This window comes from Mauremys reevesii, linkage group 10, assembly GCF_016161935.1.
Source record: "Mauremys reevesii isolate NIE-2019 linkage group 10, ASM1616193v1, whole genome shotgun sequence".
NCBI classification, from domain to species: Eukaryota; Metazoa; Chordata; order Testudines; family Geoemydidae; genus Mauremys; species Mauremys reevesii.
This window is the reverse complement of record NC_052632.1, coordinates 75,545,957-75,563,411: the sequence shown is the minus strand read 5'-3', so window position 1 is coordinate 75,563,411 and position 17,455 is coordinate 75,545,957. Positions and strand designations below refer to the sequence as shown.

Here is a 17,455-nt window from a genome sequence, read left to right as displayed (position 1 = left end):
CACACACACAAATAAAGCCTAGTGAAACCAGGCAAGATAAAAACAAACACACACAGCAATGAAGGAAAGAAACTCCAAAAACAGTATCCAAAAGACACAGCACTTAAGCACCAGTGACTGACAGATGGGCAGAACTTTGGGACTTGTGGCTGGAAAAAATGCCCTCTCTGTTTTACAGACATAATCTATGCCAGGGATGTGGGCAGTGGAGTCCAATGGGCCTGGGCAGCAATTGTTTCATCTGGTTTGAGTGTAAGTGAGAAGACAAAAGATAACACAGAGTTTTCCTCATGCTTTGGCACTACACCTTCTCCCTAAACTGCTGCCTAACCAAAACTAACGACCAGAGGAGTTTCAGAAATAATTTTCTGTTGATCTGGAGTAAATTCTCTACAAGAGACCAGTACATCCAATCACAAACTGTCCATCTACATCCAGGTTCTCATAAATCAGAGTTTACTGAGGGAGAGAGGAAGGTACTGAAATTTACAATGAGAGCAATGGGCAGTTTAGCAGAGCAGGCTGGCTGCCTACCTTGCAATGCCCCCTGTGTTTTCCTCTCATCCCATGCACTAGAATTAAAAGGGAGCCATAATAAATGATATCAATGAGCCGAAGTGATGAAGCAGTGGCTTTCTAAGCACTCTTACATCTCCAAGCAGCACTGTATAAAGGCCTTGAGCTATTCAGGGAAATGAATGGTTTTGCCATCCCTTTCTCCCAGCCTTAACACAATGTACACCACTAAAAGGGGAAGTTATAAACCTTGGCTGGCATGTTTTTTCCTTCCTGTATTTCCTCATAAACAATAGTGCTTTTTTTCCCAGTTCTTTTCTTCTAAAACAATTTACCCTGTATATGAAACAGCCCATCATCTCGCTCCATCAGGTTTCCAAATCATTCTGGGAGATGGCAGCTTGTTTCCAGCAGAGCAGTTCTGAAGTAGCAAATGTATTGTGATCTGCTATGCAGAGGGCAGATTGCTAATTGCAGTGTTAATTTGGAGGGAATTGTCAAAGCAACACTGAAACCGTTCAATAGTAATAATAATATTATCTTATATTTGTATAGCACCTTTCACCCCAAAGGAACCCAGAATGCTTTACAAACTTCACAAAGTTAGCATGTTATGCTAGATATTACAGTGATGGCAGCAAAATAAATGACAGGCTACATCGGATTAGTAAAGATACAACCAGGAATCACTCCCCGTCCCAATACCAAAATGCACTCACCTCTGGGATAGAATAGGGCAGCTGTTTGAAATAATCCCCACTATTACAGAAGCATTTATGACAGGAACTAAAGAAGAATCTCATATCCACTCCAGAGTACTGGAGCAATTAGATAAACTGAACATAGCTACTCAAACTGGTGAAAGTGGCTGAGCCTTATGAGAAGTGAGGAGATTACAGCTGAAAATGATATGGCTAATGTGTTTCATTACACATTTAATTTTTATACTTCACTTGAATTCATGTATACAACTGAATACATTTAACTGGTAAATACTGGAGAAAATATTTATCTTTAAAGTTTATCCTCAATGAATGTCATGGTCCAAAATTTTCAAATATGAGTGCCTAAAGTTAAGCATCTAAACCAGGGGTGGCTCTAGCTTTTTTGCCGCCCCAAGCACGGCAGTCAGGCAGCCTTCGGCGGCTTGCCTGCGGGAGGTCCCCGGTCCTGCGGATTCGGCGGCTTGCCTGCGGGAGGTCCGCCGGTCCCATGGCCTCAGTGTACCCACCGCCGAATTGCCGGCGAATCTGCGGGACCAGCAGACCTCCTGCAGGTGCACCGCCAAAGGCTGCCTGACCTCTGCCCTCGCAGGGACCCGCAGGGCGCCCCCCATGGCTTGCCGCCCCAGGCATGTGCTTGGAGCGCTGGTGCCTGGAGCTGCCGCTGATCTAAACCCATATTTAGTTTCCTAAATAAGTGCCCTTCTACTAAGATGTGCTGAGACCCTACAGCTAGGGTTGCCAACTTTCCAATCGCACAAAACCGAACACCATCCCCCACCCCTTCCCCAAGGCCCCGCTCCTGCTCGCTCCATCACCCCTCACTCTGTTGCTCACTCCCCCACCCTCACTCACATTCACTGGGCTCAGACAGGGGGCTGGGGTGCGGGATGGGGGTGAGGGCTCTGGGGTGGGGTAGGGGATGAGGGGTTCAGGGTGCGGGAGAGGGCTCTGGGCTGGAGCAGGGTGTTGGGGTGCAGGGAGGGTGAGGACTCCGGCTGGGGGCATGGGCGCTGGGGTGGGGCCAGGGATGAGGGGTTTGGGGTGAAGGAGGGGGCTGGGGCAGGGTGTTGGGCGGTTGCGGGGTGCAGGCTCTGGGAGGGAGTTAGGGTGCGGGAGGGAACTCTGGGCTGGGGTAGGGGGTTGGGATGCGGGAGAGCGTTTGGGGTGCAAGGTCCTGGCTCTGTGCGCTGCCCTCATGCCCACAGGTGCTGCCCTCGCAGCTCCTATTGCTCGCGGTTCCTGGCCAATGGGAGCTGCAGAGCCATCCCTCAGGGAGGGATCAGCGCACAAAGCCTCCCTGGCTGCCCATGCATTGAGAGGCTGCAGGGACTGCTTCCGGGAGTCGCGAGGAGCTAGGGCAGGCAGGGAGCCTGCCTTAGCCCCGGGCCCCCACTGTGCCACCAACTGGACTTTTAACGGCCCTGTCAGCAGTACTGACTGGAACTGCCAGGGTCCTTTTTTTGACCGTGTATTTCTGCTGAAAACCCGACATGTGTCAAACCTATCTACAGTCCCCATTGACTTCAGTGGGAGCTGATTGCGCTTAGCAGCTCTGAATACCAGGGCACTTATTTGGGTGTTTAAATGTGGATTCAGGTGCCTAATTTTAGGCACCTAGGTTTGAAGATTTTGGACAGATTTATCGAACGGATACAGATCTGCTTTCTTCAACCATCAGTTTTTGTCCCAAGACCACTGAGATCAAGGCATGATTTCTCTGAGCAACACTTCAGAAGAGCTACCTCTGTTCAGAGCCATCAGAATGTAGTATGCATGCTCAATATAATACAAAATTATAAAAAAACTCGAAATTGAAACGAAATGTTGCAATTGTGTCAAAACAAAATGTTTCATTGACCCAAACAATGTTTTAAAAAAAATTCCTTTGTGGAGATGTCATGAATCTGTCCATGATATAGTGCCCCTTTTAGGAGCTCTGTGGGGAGCACATGGTGAAAGTCCAATTACCTGCACCCCACCGGGTGCAGCAAGGGTATGTCCTTTTAGCGGGCCAGCATTCAACCCGCCGGACAAGCCTCTTGGCTGTCTCCTCCCCTCTCAGGAGAAACAACAAAACAGCCTGCAGTAAGCAAACAAGGTCAAGTAAAGGTATGAAGGAAAAGAACAGGGAAAAGCCTTGTAGGCAGCTCCCTTCAGGATATGGGCCTCCCCTACTTCACAGGGCCCTGGGAGCAGTACAGTCTCCTTCAGCATTTACTGGGTCTTCAATGCAAGTCTCAGTCTTTCCCCCTGTTAGCTCAAGAGATCCGCACCTCCTTCAGAAAGGGCAGAGGCTCTATGGGCTTTCTGCCCTCTTTTTGAGACTGGAAAAGCTCAACATCCTGTTCCTTTCCCAGGGTTGCCCCCTTCTGAGTGGAGCCCCCTCCTTTTAACTCCTGCTCCAGCCCTGGCATTTGTCACTGCGGAGCAGCGGGGCCGCTCCCGCCCAAAGCAGCCTTATCCCCTTCCATGCGAGTGTAGGGTTTGTATACCCTGTCACGGGAGAATTTTGAAATTTCCGGCTTTTTCAAAACTGGAATGAAGCCAACTTTTGAAAATTCATACTCCTTTGAGAAACAGACCTGCCGTCCTCCACACAGTTTGTTTTCTCTAAGGCATGACAATATTACTGATGTGGATAAGTCGCATGAACTTCCCCAGGTATATATTCTCCTTGACTGAAAAATGAGTGGCTGCTGTCCCAACCAAGTTGACGTACAGTATATGGCTATATAGCAGGAAAGGGTGAAATCTGTGCTGTTATAATATATTCTATATTTAGCAATAATGTTCAAGTCTTTCTGTCAAATGACCCATAGCCAGACTGCTTGATCAGAGTGTGAAGGACTCTGCTAACTTGTTATTTCGTCTTAATTGTAACCTCTTAGCACTGCCAATCAGGATTTCCCAGCTGTAAATTCAGCATCAGGAGGTCCTGATCCTTAGCACCAAGGGTCAAACAGTCTCAAAGAGTTTCAGAAATCTATTAACACAGGTGGAACCGGCGGGAGATTTAACAAGCTTGAAGACTCTGTGGGGAGTTGATTTCTAATACAGAGTGCCCACAATTTTCAGTGGTCACAATCATGGACTGGTGTTAACAGGACCTGTGCCTTTTGTAACATGCCCTAGTTGACATTTCAATTACCCTAAAGAGAAAGTGGGAAGCGTGCATTCTTGGTAGGCAGCTCTCTCTAAATGTTCTATTATCCAGCCATTTTTTTCATTGCAGCAATACATTCCAATACCTTATTTTAAAGGATAACATCTGATACTTGCCTGTAATTATGCCATTTTTCTCTACAGGTTCCTGCCAGCTGACCTTGAGAGACGTGTCCAGAATCTCAGTGAAACTCAGGTGTCCCACAGCTCCTGGCTCTGGAAATCAGAAAGGGAAATCTGTTAACAGGAGATCCCCATTTACTTTGGATATGATTCATGCAGCAAGGTTAGCACTGAAGAAATAACACACTGAGCCAGGGCCAGTGGAAACCAGCAGGAGACATCTGTAAGAGCTGCAGGGGAGAGGGGGAATGCAAGGTGTTAAGAATCAATCTGGCTATCATCACATACATTATTTTATCCAGTCCTCATCCTCACTGTGCAGAGAACTAAAAAAGAGGCAGCAGGAGATTTACACACACCTTGTTCTCTGTCTCTCTTCTTGGTCTAACCTAATTAGAACAATCAGGCTAGCTGGATCCTGAAAAACAACTGTGTTTGCTGTTCTCCCTCAACAATATCATGCAGACCATAGCCTTTTCCTGTGTCTTTGCAGGGACTGAGTTGTCAGGCCTTGTATCTGCAGAAACAGCATCAGCAGAATTCCCATTTGGGCAGGGTCTTTTAATGTCACAAATGAAGATCAGTGTTATCCAATCAGCACTTGGATAAACTCTTGCAAAACAGCTCTAAAAAATCTCCAGTTTAATGGTAGCTGTCTTCTGTAAAGTGTATACAACTTTGTGAAACTTTTAAAGGATTTTTATGGTGTAGCTCAAGGGTTCTTGAAATGTTCAGTTCCCTGGTGTGCAATGAGACTATAAAGTGGAATGACTGTCAAGAATACACCATCCTCCCTCAATTTTGATCTTCAAGGAAGACAACCTGACTGATTTTTGATTCAACTTGCTGTTCTCTCTTCAATCGATGCACTGGAAAAGGGAGCTTTTGGCTTACTTTATATTCACTGTGCTTTTTGTTACCTGGATTCCTGCCCAAATATCCTGTCCTCCAGCTCTGCTGACACCAGTTGGCAATTTCTGGGCTACAAATTTGTATTTTATTTCCTCTTCACTTTTGTGCAGTTTCTCATTCCCTTCCCACTATGAAAAAAGAAAGCCTGCCAGTAGGTTGGCTATAGCTGCATTTGCAATTGTGCAGTCCCAGAGAGGGAAACCTCTGAGACCGTTCTCCAGTAGCCAGCAGTCAAAGCATTACAGAAAAAACTGCTACTCTGGTACGAATCTCAGGAATATTTAACAATAGTAAGTATGCAGTATTCAGGAGTGGGTATATATATCCCTAGCCTCAATCTCCCTACCCACAAAGTTGCCATCCAATATGCTGCTGCAGTTACAATCCAATTTTAGTTTTGTTGTACAATTCTGAAAAGATGGCATGGGTCACATTAAGCCACCAAAGACTGTGTCTCATTGGATGTCAGTTCATGTTTGATCTACAATTGATCAGCAAATAAATTCTTTTGCAGAATCACCAAGCATTGTAAAGAAAGGCAGAAAGTAACCCAACTGTGAGCAGAGGTCTGGAAGGATCATGTTCTCTTTAGATTTAAAGTCTGCATCTTTTTTCACCATGCAGACCTGTACAGTGAAATATGAAATGAAATCCACATAAATAAACCAAGCTGTAGTCCTGGAGCCATATTAAGGATTTGGTGTGTCCTCTGAAGGCACAGATCGTACAATATGTACAAATATCCTAACACTAGGTCTCCTTTTAGCCATTGCAGCTCCAAGGAAATTATTTTCTGAAGAGTCTTTAAAAAGTCATACCACCTATTCAGTATTAGCCAAAACCAAAAACTGTTCTTTCCGCCTTGTCTTCCAGCTTTAATGCTTCAGTAAACACATACGAGGTTAAATTATTGGCTCATAGATTCCTGATGGTTATAATGCTGTTTCGGTGATCTGCTAATGTTTTTAAGTTCTAGCAGCAGGAAATCTGCTCTTTGAGCACAGAGATATCACACTTCCTAGCACCCGGAGGAGATGGACTATGAATGAGAAAATCTCTGGATAAATAGCTTGTTTCTTTTATGTTCTTTCAACATTCTCTCATGAACAACTGGTCTAGCATTTGAAGTCTTACTTCTTGATCAGACTCTTCTTTGCAGGAACAATGACTAACCAACAGTTATTAAGACAAAACAATATTTCTAAAACCACTCGCTAACCTGGATACATTAAGCAGTTTTTTCTAACTTACTTTTAAATTTAGGGCTGTCAGTACAGTGCTCAGTGAGGGGAAGAGGATTAAAAGCACTGCCCAGAGCTAAGATTAGTGATGACAGACAATTGTGCAAGCCTTCTTCACACAGCTTTGCCACTGCAATTTAATCTTGACCTGCAACAATTCCCCCCCACCCCTCCAGACATATCAATTCTAAACCTCTCTTGAATAGACACCTCCACATAAACCAAATTGGGCTCAAATGTATGGGTTTTGAGACACAGCAGATAATCTCTGCACTGAACTACCAGACTCATTTTCATCCCTTGGTACAAATTTGAGCCTGGTTTGGCAGACAGGATCAGAATAATGAACTCACCTTCCAAATACTTGAACATAAAATATTTGTATAAAACATTTGCAGCATGCAAATAAATAAAGTAATTACATTTTCAATGTACTTACTGACAAAAAAACCTCACATCTGGTGCCTAAATTTAGGCTCCTAAATCCATATTTCAGTATTTAAATATTTTAATTTCTAGTGGCCTGATTTTCTAAAGTGCCAAACAACTGCAGTTCCCATTGATTTCAGTGGGTGCTGCAGGTGCTCGGCACCTCTGAAAATCAGGTCACTTTCTTTTATGTGAATAAATATGGATTTAGGAGCCTAATCTTAGGAATCAAGATTTGAAAATTTTGGCCATCACCTTTAGCAGAACTGTTTTCAGGCACTGCCGGTGATTTCTGGCTGGACTTCGCTATACTCACTATCTTCATGAGTGCACAGCAGCTCTGGTGGGCTTTGTGGTCCATCCCCTGGTGTGGTGAAACATAGAACTGATGTGTAATAAGCAGTGAATTTCTTCAAGTTGGTAATGCAGCCACTGTGAACGCCATGAAAATCAGGAGCAATGGTGACCACAGTCACAGACTCTGGTGCAGCCACTGGCCATGCCAGGAGCTGGAATAGAGAAAATTTAAATATAGATTAACATTCATTAAAAGTTGTTTCTATTCGCAATCAATACACTTCATTGCCAAGACCTTGTTAGTCCAATTACAAAAAACAATACAGTGAAAACAATTGTAATCTCTATAATTGTGCAACTTGAGATAATCCTGTTGCTGGATTCACTGGATGGGTTTGTACATTACTATCAACTCCTGACAGAGAATAAAAAGCATATTTTAAAAATAAATAGCCACAGTTTTTCCAGGATGGGTGCCAAAAGTTAGGTTATTATATCCATATTTAAGCACTTAAGTAACCTGTTGATAGACTCATTGACTTGAGGGTCAGAAGGGATCATCGTGATCATCAAATCTGACCTCCTGTAGATTACAGGCTATAGAACCTTACCCACCAACTCCTGCAATAGACCCATAACCTCTGGCTGAGTTTCTGAAGTCCTCAAACCATGGTTTAAAGACTTCAAGTTACAGAGAATTCACCATTTGCACTAGTTTAAACCTGCAAGTGCGCCATGCTGCAGAGGAAGGTGAAAACCACCCAGTATCTCTGCCAATCTGACCTAAAGGAAAATTCCTTCCTGACCCCAAATATGGTGATCAGTTAGATGCTGAGCATGCGGGCAAGACCCACCAGGCAGACACCTGGGAAAGAATTCTCTGTAATAACTCAGAGCCCTCCCCATCTAGTGTCCTGTCTCTGGCAGTTGGGGATTTTTGCTACTGGCAGTCGCTGATGGACCACACACCATCATAGGCAGTCCCATCATACCATCCCTTACATAAATTTATCAAGCTCAGTCTTGAAGCCAGTTAGGTTTTTTGCCCCACTGCTCTCCTTGGAACGCTTTTTCCACAGCTTCCCTCCTCTGATGGTTAGAAACCTTTGCCTAATTTCAAGCATAAACTTGTTAATGGTCAATTTTCTTGTGTCCACATTGGCACTTAAATAACCCCTGTCCCTCCCAGGTATTTATCCTTATGATATATCTGTAGAGAGCAATCCTCTCTCCCCTCAGACTTCTTTTGGTTAAGCTCAACAAGCCAAGCTCTTTGAGTCTCCTCTCATAAGGTAGGTTTTCCACCCTTTGGATTATCCTAGTAGCCCTTCTCTGCACCTGTTCCAGATTGAATTAATCTTTTTTAAACACAGGAGACCAGAATTGAACACAGTGTTCCAGATGAGGTCTCACCAGTGCCTTGTATAACTCTTCCCTGTCACTACTGGAAATACCTCTCCTGATGCATCCTGAGACTGCATTAGCCTTTTTCACATAGGTACTCAGCACTTGTGACTCCCACTGACTTCACTGGGTTTTTGGGTACTCAGCACCTTTGAAAATCAGGACATTTATATTTAGGTGCCTTAAAGGTTTCTTTAAGAAACAGACCTATAAAGTGCCAGGGAAAGATGTAATCGGTGGAACCCTTTTGAAAAGAAAAGATACCTGATTTCAACTAATAATTCATAAATCATGAAAAAAATTATGTGGTAGATGTAAATGTGGCAGAAATGTTGTCCCCATGCCCGAAATAATACAATTCAGAATTCCCAATAGAAGCAAGAACTATAAAGATGTTGCAATCTAATGGAATTAAAGAAATCCAAGCAAATAGGGTTTTGACAGTTTCAATAAAGTTTTCACTATCTGTTGATAGGTATATATCAGGCTTTTAGTCATTTTATACAGTTGCTAAGGAATTTTCAATTTACATAAATAGCTACGCAAGAAAAGTCTCCAAAATTGCTGGACTGAAAGTTGGAATTAAGTGTGTTACGTGCTTCTGATTGAAACAAAAAAGAAACTCTAAAATATGGGAAACTGAAAAAAAATATTTCGGGTGAAATCCTGGCCCCACTGAAGTCAGTGGGAATTTTGCCTTAGAGTACATAGAAATATAGGAGTTGACTTTCAAAGGCACAAAGGTCATATATGCTCCCAATTCCCATTGACTGTCCAAGCTATTGGGCACCTAACTCCCATTTATGCCTTTGAAAATCTCTACCCTAGCATCAAATGAATTGGGATTTGCAACCGATCAAATGTTCCTGTCCTCAGTGAGAACTTACGTAGTCAGCAGATGTTATGTTAGCAGTGACAACAGCTCACTTAGTTTAACATAAGCTTCCTTCTGATGTAAGACATTGGTCTCTGATGATACAACAGCAGGGCTCTGGAGATACGTGGAATTCTCCAATCTGGCCCAAGGAAAATTACATACCAAGAAAGTTAGACTGCCTTGATCCAAACTTTGGTTTACCTTGTATCCCTGATTGATACCATTGATAAACTGCTGTGGTGGAGGATTCCATAGGAACTGGATGGTCGTGGAGTTCACAGCTTCAGCTTGCACATTCTGTGGTGGAGCTGTAGGCACTGTTCAAAGTCAGCAGGGAAAATAGATTGAGGGTGGGGTGGAATGACGGGGAGGAGAAGAAGAGATGAATTTAGAAACCTTTAGTTGCCATTCATGATTCACAGAAAATAACAACAGTGCTGAGAAAAGGGATGTATGATTTATGATTTTGGTGCCCAGCAGTGACTTAAAGAAAAAGGTAATTGGGTTATTTCTCATTTTCTAGTGGAGATTCCTTTAATGGGTAAAGGGAGGGGATGAAATAGTTCTTGTGGCTTATTATTCCACTGACGAGCTTCTCCTAGAGACTCGAGACAGAAGCTTAGATGATGATAGGTGAATACATCTCTTTCAATTATCCATGGCTGTAAGGGCAATCAATGGTTTCACCAAGAAATTCACTAAGCCCTTTAAAATCAAACAAGCCCTCTAAGTAGACAAGCAAAGAGAATGGCTAACATGCGCTGGCCCCAGTCAAGGACACCGCTTGGCTGCCTACCAAGGGAAGGGGGGGGGATGCTGTGTGCAGTTTGAGATTGGTGTGGCAGCAGCCCAGCACTCTCTCCCTGGGGGGACCTGTAAAATAAAAAAACTCAGTTCTCGCTTTTGTTTGAGTGCAGCAAAAAAAAAATATTATATTATTTCCATTTATATTATGGGGGGAGAGAGAGATAGGACACAGGGTCACCCCCACCCAGTGGGACAGGTCTCTCAACTGGTAAACAAACACAGCAGCCTTTATTTTTTTTTTTACACAATTACAACAATAATACAACAGTAAAAAAAAACAACTACATTTTTTTTTTTTTATACAAAAAAAAAAATCTTATCTTATCTGTCTCAATAAAAAAAGCAAGCCTGCATTTTTTTTTAGTTGCAAAGTAATAATAACTTTGTACACAGTTTTCTGTCCTGTCCGCTCGCACTATTTTTGCTCCTACAAGTCTTACGTCATTAAGGTTACAGTATGGCCTTTACTGGCTTCCACAGATATAATGTGAACATATAGGAATTCTAATTGAGGAATCATAATACGGTGACTGCCTCTGTATATCATTTACTGTTCTGAAAAATATATGATGAAGAAATCTCCTGTGGAATACAGATTATCCGCTGGAATAAAGTATTTTTTTTCTCATTTGCTTTTTCCATCCTATTATGGTATTTATTCATACAATACATGCATACTCAACCAAGATGTGCCCAAACCCATTGAAAGTTGGCAAAAATAATATATGTCACAAATAATAGATGTTTTCAGAGACCTATCCATTGGTGGCCATGTTTTTTTATATTCCATAAAGGGAGGAATTCTCCACCACTATTTTTGATGCTTTAAAAGTACTGTTTTCATTACATTCAAATGGGAATTTTCTAGTGAAAATTAATAACCTGAGTCTGAGAAATATCCCCAATTCCCACTAAGTCCAATGAGAGATGTGGTTGCTCCCTGCTTTTCAAAATCACGTCATAAGCAAGACAAGCCACCAGGAGGTTTGAAAAAGCACAAACAATTATTTGCTCACCAGAAGCTACGCTCGGTGGAGATAAAAAACATTAGTGGAAACCGACCCACTCCAAACTACTAAAACTCACAATCAGCTAACTATAAGGGAGCAGATCTTCAGCTGGTATACACAGTCCCAGCTGCATAGAAGCCAGTGGAGCTATGACAAATTTATACCAGCTGAGGATCTCCTCTGATGGGCCCTATAAACCAAGCATTTCAGGAATGACATTATAAACTACTCAAGCATCACTCTTCTGTTTAGTCTTATGTCACTGAAATTCCTTGATGACTATATGACCTGAAATTTCTGTTACACGTTTACTACCCTTTTTCGCCCTTCTATCTACACTGTAACTGTATGTCATCAGAATTCTATACCCGTAAACTGACTTCTGATGTCATTACTCATGGATTATACATAATCAGCAAGTTCGAGGTCAGAATGTACGCAGAGGTGCTCTAAATTATCACTGAAAGGAGAACATTATTCCTACCATATATTAGAATCCCCAGTATGCATTATAAGGCTTATAATGTTATCTCTTGCCAATATAAAGTTCTTATGGTTTAGAGCAGGGGCGGGCAAACTTTATGGCCTGAGGGCTGCATTGGGTTTAGGAAATTGTACGGAGGGCTGGTTAGGGGAGGAGGTCACGGCCCAGCCCCCACCCCTTATCTGTCCCCCGCCCGGGACCCCTGCCCTATCCACCCCCCACTCCCTGTCTCCTGACTGCCCCTGAAACCTCCACCTCTGACTGCCCCCCCACCGCCCCATCCAACCTCTCCTCTCATTCCTGACTGCCCCTCTGAGACCCCTTCCCCCATTCAACCTCCTGCTCCTCCCCCAACCACCCTGACTCCTATCCACCCCCCACCCCCTGACCACCCCTTGAACTTCCATGGCCTCTATCCAACCTCCCACTCCCTGCCCCCTTACCGTGCTGCCTGGAACACAAGTGGCTAGTGGCGCTACAGCCGCGCTGCCCGGCTGGAGCCAGCCACGCCGGTGCCACTGCACAGCACAGAGCACCGGGTCAGGAGCTCGCAGCCCACCACCCAGAGCGTTGCGCCAACGGTGCAGTGAACTGAGGCTGTGGGGGAGGGGGAACAGCAGGAGAGGGGCCGGGGACTAGCCTCTCGGGCCAGGAGCTATGGGGCCAGGAAGGAGGGTCCCATGGGCTGGATGTGTCCCGCGGGCCGCAGTTTGCCCACCTCTGGTTTAGAGATTCATGAGAATGTTTTGATAGCATGACAGCTGTATAATACATTGCTTAGGAAATATTATCCCTCATTGTGCTGGGGCGGCTGCCCCACACAGGGAGAAGAAGGGGTTAAAGGCAGCACCAGGGAGGCTGAGCAGAATCCAGTAATCAGGAAAGGGCTTATTGAGCCCACCTCAAGGGGGGAAGGCTTGCTGGAGCAGCCAATCAGGGCCGGCGAGGGCCATATATAAAGGGCTGCTCAGCAGAGCAGAGGGGAGTCTCTCTCTGGAAGGTAAGGGAAGAGGACTGGCTACCTGAAGAAGCACCCTAGACAGAGCAGTGCTGGGCAGGGGTAGCAGAGGGTGAGGGTGAGCTGCTGGCTGACCACTGCCAGGCTGGGGCCTTGCTACAAGGGCTGAGAGGGTGCTAGGGCTACGGGGGAAGTGGTCCAGGGAAAATAGGCAGCAGATTGGAGGAGGGCAGTAGGTGGCTGCCGGCTATAGGTTCCCGGGTTGGGACCCAGAGTAGCGAGCAGGCCTGGGTCCCCTTCCCTTGCACCCCACTTGCCAATGAGAGTGGCCAGTATCCAGAGTGCAGTTTGCCCCTGAAGTGAGGGGCTGGATCTTGGAGTGCAGTTGGCCACTGAGGCAAGTGGTGGGACTAAGGACTGTTGGCCTCCCCCTTGGAAGGGGGGGAGAAAGCAGAGTGGGGTACAGCTGGAGGGCCGTGCCCAGAAGACGATGTTGTGGTCTGGGGAGCGATGTGGGTCCAAAGAGTGGCGACAGCAGTGATGGCAGGCATGACACCACTAGCTGAAGGTGGACTGGAAGGACTGAGAGCTAATTCCCAGGACGACCAGCAGGAGGTGCCGTGCTGGTGAGTCCCGCCCTGTTACACTTAAACCTCTTCTTATCAAAAACTCTGATGAAACCTGTCATGTCACTGGAGTCCTGTGATGTGTGTATAGTCCTATTCATAGCTTTCCTGTGTAGTGTTTTGCATATTTGATGGCTCACACTAGAATAGGCTGACTAGATAGCAAGTGTGAAAAATCAGGACGGGGATAGTGGGTAATAGGAGCCCAAATATTGAGACTGTCCCTATAAAATCGGGACATCTGGTCACCCTACTTTAGAAAAGCTTATTTTTAAAATTAAAATTCCTGCCTTCCTGTATATATTTCTTTATTATTTTTATAATGTATTTGTCAGATTCCTATTATAGGAGAAAAGTGTTTGAAACATCTTTTACCCTTCGTTTGATGTTAGAAAGTTATGAACAGCTCATTGACGGATTATAATATCCTCCTGCATCGTATTTTGACATGAGGGGTAAAACAAGCATCATCCTCTCCCCTTTTTCCTTCTTCCTTCTCCTTAATTAATTTTGACACTTCAACCTTATTGGCATTATATTGGTGTATATGTATGTGTGTACACACACACACACACACACACACAGTTTATATATATATGTGTAAAATCTGAATGTTTTTGGTTGCCTACAGAAAAATGAAATTCTAACACTCATTCATATAAATCAGAGAATACCTCTAGGAATAGTTTGTTGTTCATAGAGTACAACGAATATATGTAAAGGTGACCGAATATTGTTATGCAGGATACATGATAGTTAAATATCAAGCCATTCCTAACAACAAAAGTTGTAAAACATTTTCTGTATCCTCCACATTGCGAGCTTATTCCTATTTTGGATTTTGTTAGACATCATCTTTTTCTTTAACGGTGAAATCCGGGTGCCATTGATTTCAGTGATGTCAGGATTTCATCCTGAGTTCAGAGGGCCTTTCAGGAACTGGGAAATCTGCTTTGTGGGAATTATCATTTGCTACAGCACTGAGAATTTACTAACAGAAAAGGAGCCTGGCCCCTATAAACACAGGGTTTCATTTATAATTCTCACTCTAGTAAACTTCTAAGAAACCCAAGCAAACACTTAGGAGTGTTTACAAAAGTTTTAGAAATGTGGATAACCAATTTTTTTGTCATTTCTTTTTATGAATGTTCTCAAACTAGAATAAATCATTCTAGTCCAAAAATACCTATTACAAGAAGAAAAATGATGGAGGAAAAAAAACTTGACCAGAAAAAAATAAAACCTTTGGTATGCTGGAAATCATGATTTATGGTATAATTTATCTTTAGAATTCTTTATAGAAAATCAACATCTACATCTTAATTAATTCATTTTAAAAATGGAGAAAACCAGGCTGGCTAATGGGCATAAGCTTAATTTTAATTGCATAAGCATAATACAATCAATTTTTATCAGTTAAAATGTAGCAATATAATCCTGAATTTACTTCAAAGCATAATGCTAAATTCTCTCTTTATGAGCTGAAGTTAAAGTTGACCTCCATGGTTATCTGAACAAGCGTATATTAAAACATGAACTTGGGCTGTGCTACATTTACATCATAGCTGACCTCTCAAACAATGCTCCAAATTAAATCATCAGTAAGTAGCAAGAGCTGAAATTGGTAACAAAGGTACCTCTAATTATACACAGTATTTAGCTAGGCAGATCTGTGACTAATGTTATATATTTCTTATTATCAAGGAACACAAAACAATTCCTTTCAACAAGTATTTACAAAGAAATCCTTATGTAGTTGCATGTTGGATTTTTTTAAAATCTAATTTTGGTCATGTTTGTGATTATACTGAAGATCTCACATTGGAGTACAGCTCCAGCTCTGTGTGACACCTTTGAAATGTCCCTGAATTTCAGAGCATAAAGTTGGTATGACAGAACCAACCTTTATATTCCTTCAGGTAAAAGTTAATCTGGCTAAAAATGTATTAGAACTCAACTGCTTGAATTGTAAAACATTCTAAAACTACTCTTAGCAGAAAAGGTCATGGAGGCACTGTAGATAAAAGCCATTAAATGGGGTTGGCCAACAAGATTATGGGAATAAGAAGGAATTAAGGATGAACACATGTCCATGTCTCTAGCTATGTGTGAACAGGCATTTAAATCTCACACCGATTAAGACAGACAGACTACCAGTTTTAAATATAAATCTTCAACAAAGGCATGCAGAAAGATCCCAAGCTCCTGACTTTCAGGACGCCAACTTTCACATCTCAATAAGGCAGGCTCACAGATTTTTCTTTATCTGAGAATTTGGTTGTTCCTTTAATGCAGTGGTTTCAGGTGCTAAGCTGTGGAGCCCCAGTGGGAGCTCTGGAAATCATTTTGCCTCAAAGGTGCAATTCTTATTGTGCAGCTGCTGATACACCTCCTTAGGGAATGAAGCATTTTGTCTCTAAGCACCTGGCCTGAGATCCAGGGCTTTAATTCTGTGCCTCTTCTGTGTAGGGGCATGAAGGGGAAGTGAGCTCCTTGTTCCCTCCCATCTTGATAAATCATAAAGCAGCAGTTCACAATCTGACCGTAGACAACTGGTTGCTCTAAGCAGATTCCCCTCTGCAAGTCTCTTGCTCTTTGTTTCAACCACTTGGCCTAAAGGAATAACAGGGAGAAATCTGTTTTTTAACTAACAGATAACCCAACACTTGGAGATGATACTCTTGATTCAAGGATAGCAGCTACATTTCTTCCTCGGGACTATTTTCTACACACAGAAGGCAGCCCTGCTGGCAAGTTTTCAATGAAAAGGGAACAAGATTTCCTTTGTGACTCCCTTCATATTGCTAAGGAGGAAACATCATCAGAATACTCATCTTGCTCTTCTGCCTCTCCCTATCATGTCTATCAAGGATTCACTAATCTGGTGGTTCCAACCTCTCATGAGTTCAAGAAGCACCATTCACTTAACTGTTCCTAACCTTTATGATAGGCTCAGGTACACCCAATAGAGGATGTCTCTAAACTGCACTGCTTCTAAAGCAAAAAAGAAGAGATCAGACTACGTATCCATGTCTTGGAACTTTGGGCTACAAGACTGGCCCTCAGAACTTTCCTGCTATCAGTTGGAGGAAAGATGATTGAATTGTTACATACAACATGAATACTAAGAGGGCTGCTGAACTAGCCAGTGGGTTTCATTCTCTCCTTCTTCCCTCTCATGGGAGAAGGGTGTGTTGATGGAATACTTCCAATTTCGGTTGTTCGGCTTAGTGTGTAGGTGCCAGGTGGCGTTGACCGCCTGGAATACACAGGAGGTTAGACTAGATGATCTGGTGGTCTCCTCTGGCCTAAATGCTATGACTCTAAGAGATGCATTTCCTTTTGCGCTACACTTTCCAGTCAAAAAGAATTCCTCTGAGAACAACTTAAACCTCAGGTTTCAGGACCAGTATGAATGACCTCTCTTTTCTTCCAGTTGGCTCATTTAGAATAGACCTATTTGTTTCCTGACGCAATGTAAAGTACCCAAATTTTATTTTGAGAGTGAGTCAAAGGCACTTTTTTTCTGGGATGGAGGCCTTTTCTCCTGGTCCCTTTGGTACTTCAGTTCTTGCAGAAAATAAAATAGAGCAGGGTTCAGTAGTTCTGGGTTGTACTGGGCAAGCATGGTTCTTCAACCTGTTGGTATTATCACTGGCTCTCTGTCTTTACTAATCTCACCGATCTCCTCTGAAAAGAACATCTTGAGTCAATTTGCCTGGTAGTATGGCTCGTGTCCATAATGTCTGAAGGTTTTGAGTGTTTATAGTTTTGAGTTTTGCCCTATTGTAACTGGAGGGCACTTTCCATATTACAGATTCTAAGTACAATAGGCCACCTAGGAACCTATTTTGCCCCCTTACGCTTATGACCATAGCATTTGA

General features: G+C 43.3%; 1 protein-coding gene across 21 annotated transcripts in view; it reads right to left on the bottom strand.

Moving 5' to 3' along the window:
• The window catches only part of SDK1 (sidekick cell adhesion molecule 1), a 656,852-nt gene that overhangs the window by 126,095 nt on the left and 513,302 nt on the right, over nt 1–17,455 (bottom strand). For all 21 annotated transcript variants that reach the window (XM_039493139.1, XM_039493140.1, XM_039493143.1 and 18 more), the window contains 3 exons: nt 9,888–10,003; nt 7,425–7,617; nt 4,521–4,619 (listed from right to left, as the gene is read on the bottom strand). In XM_039493139.1, coding sequence (XP_039349073.1) covers nt 4,521–4,619; nt 7,425–7,617; nt 9,888–10,003 — 408 coding nt within the window. The remainder of the gene's footprint in view (nt 1–4,520; nt 4,620–7,424; nt 7,618–9,887; nt 10,004–17,455) is intronic.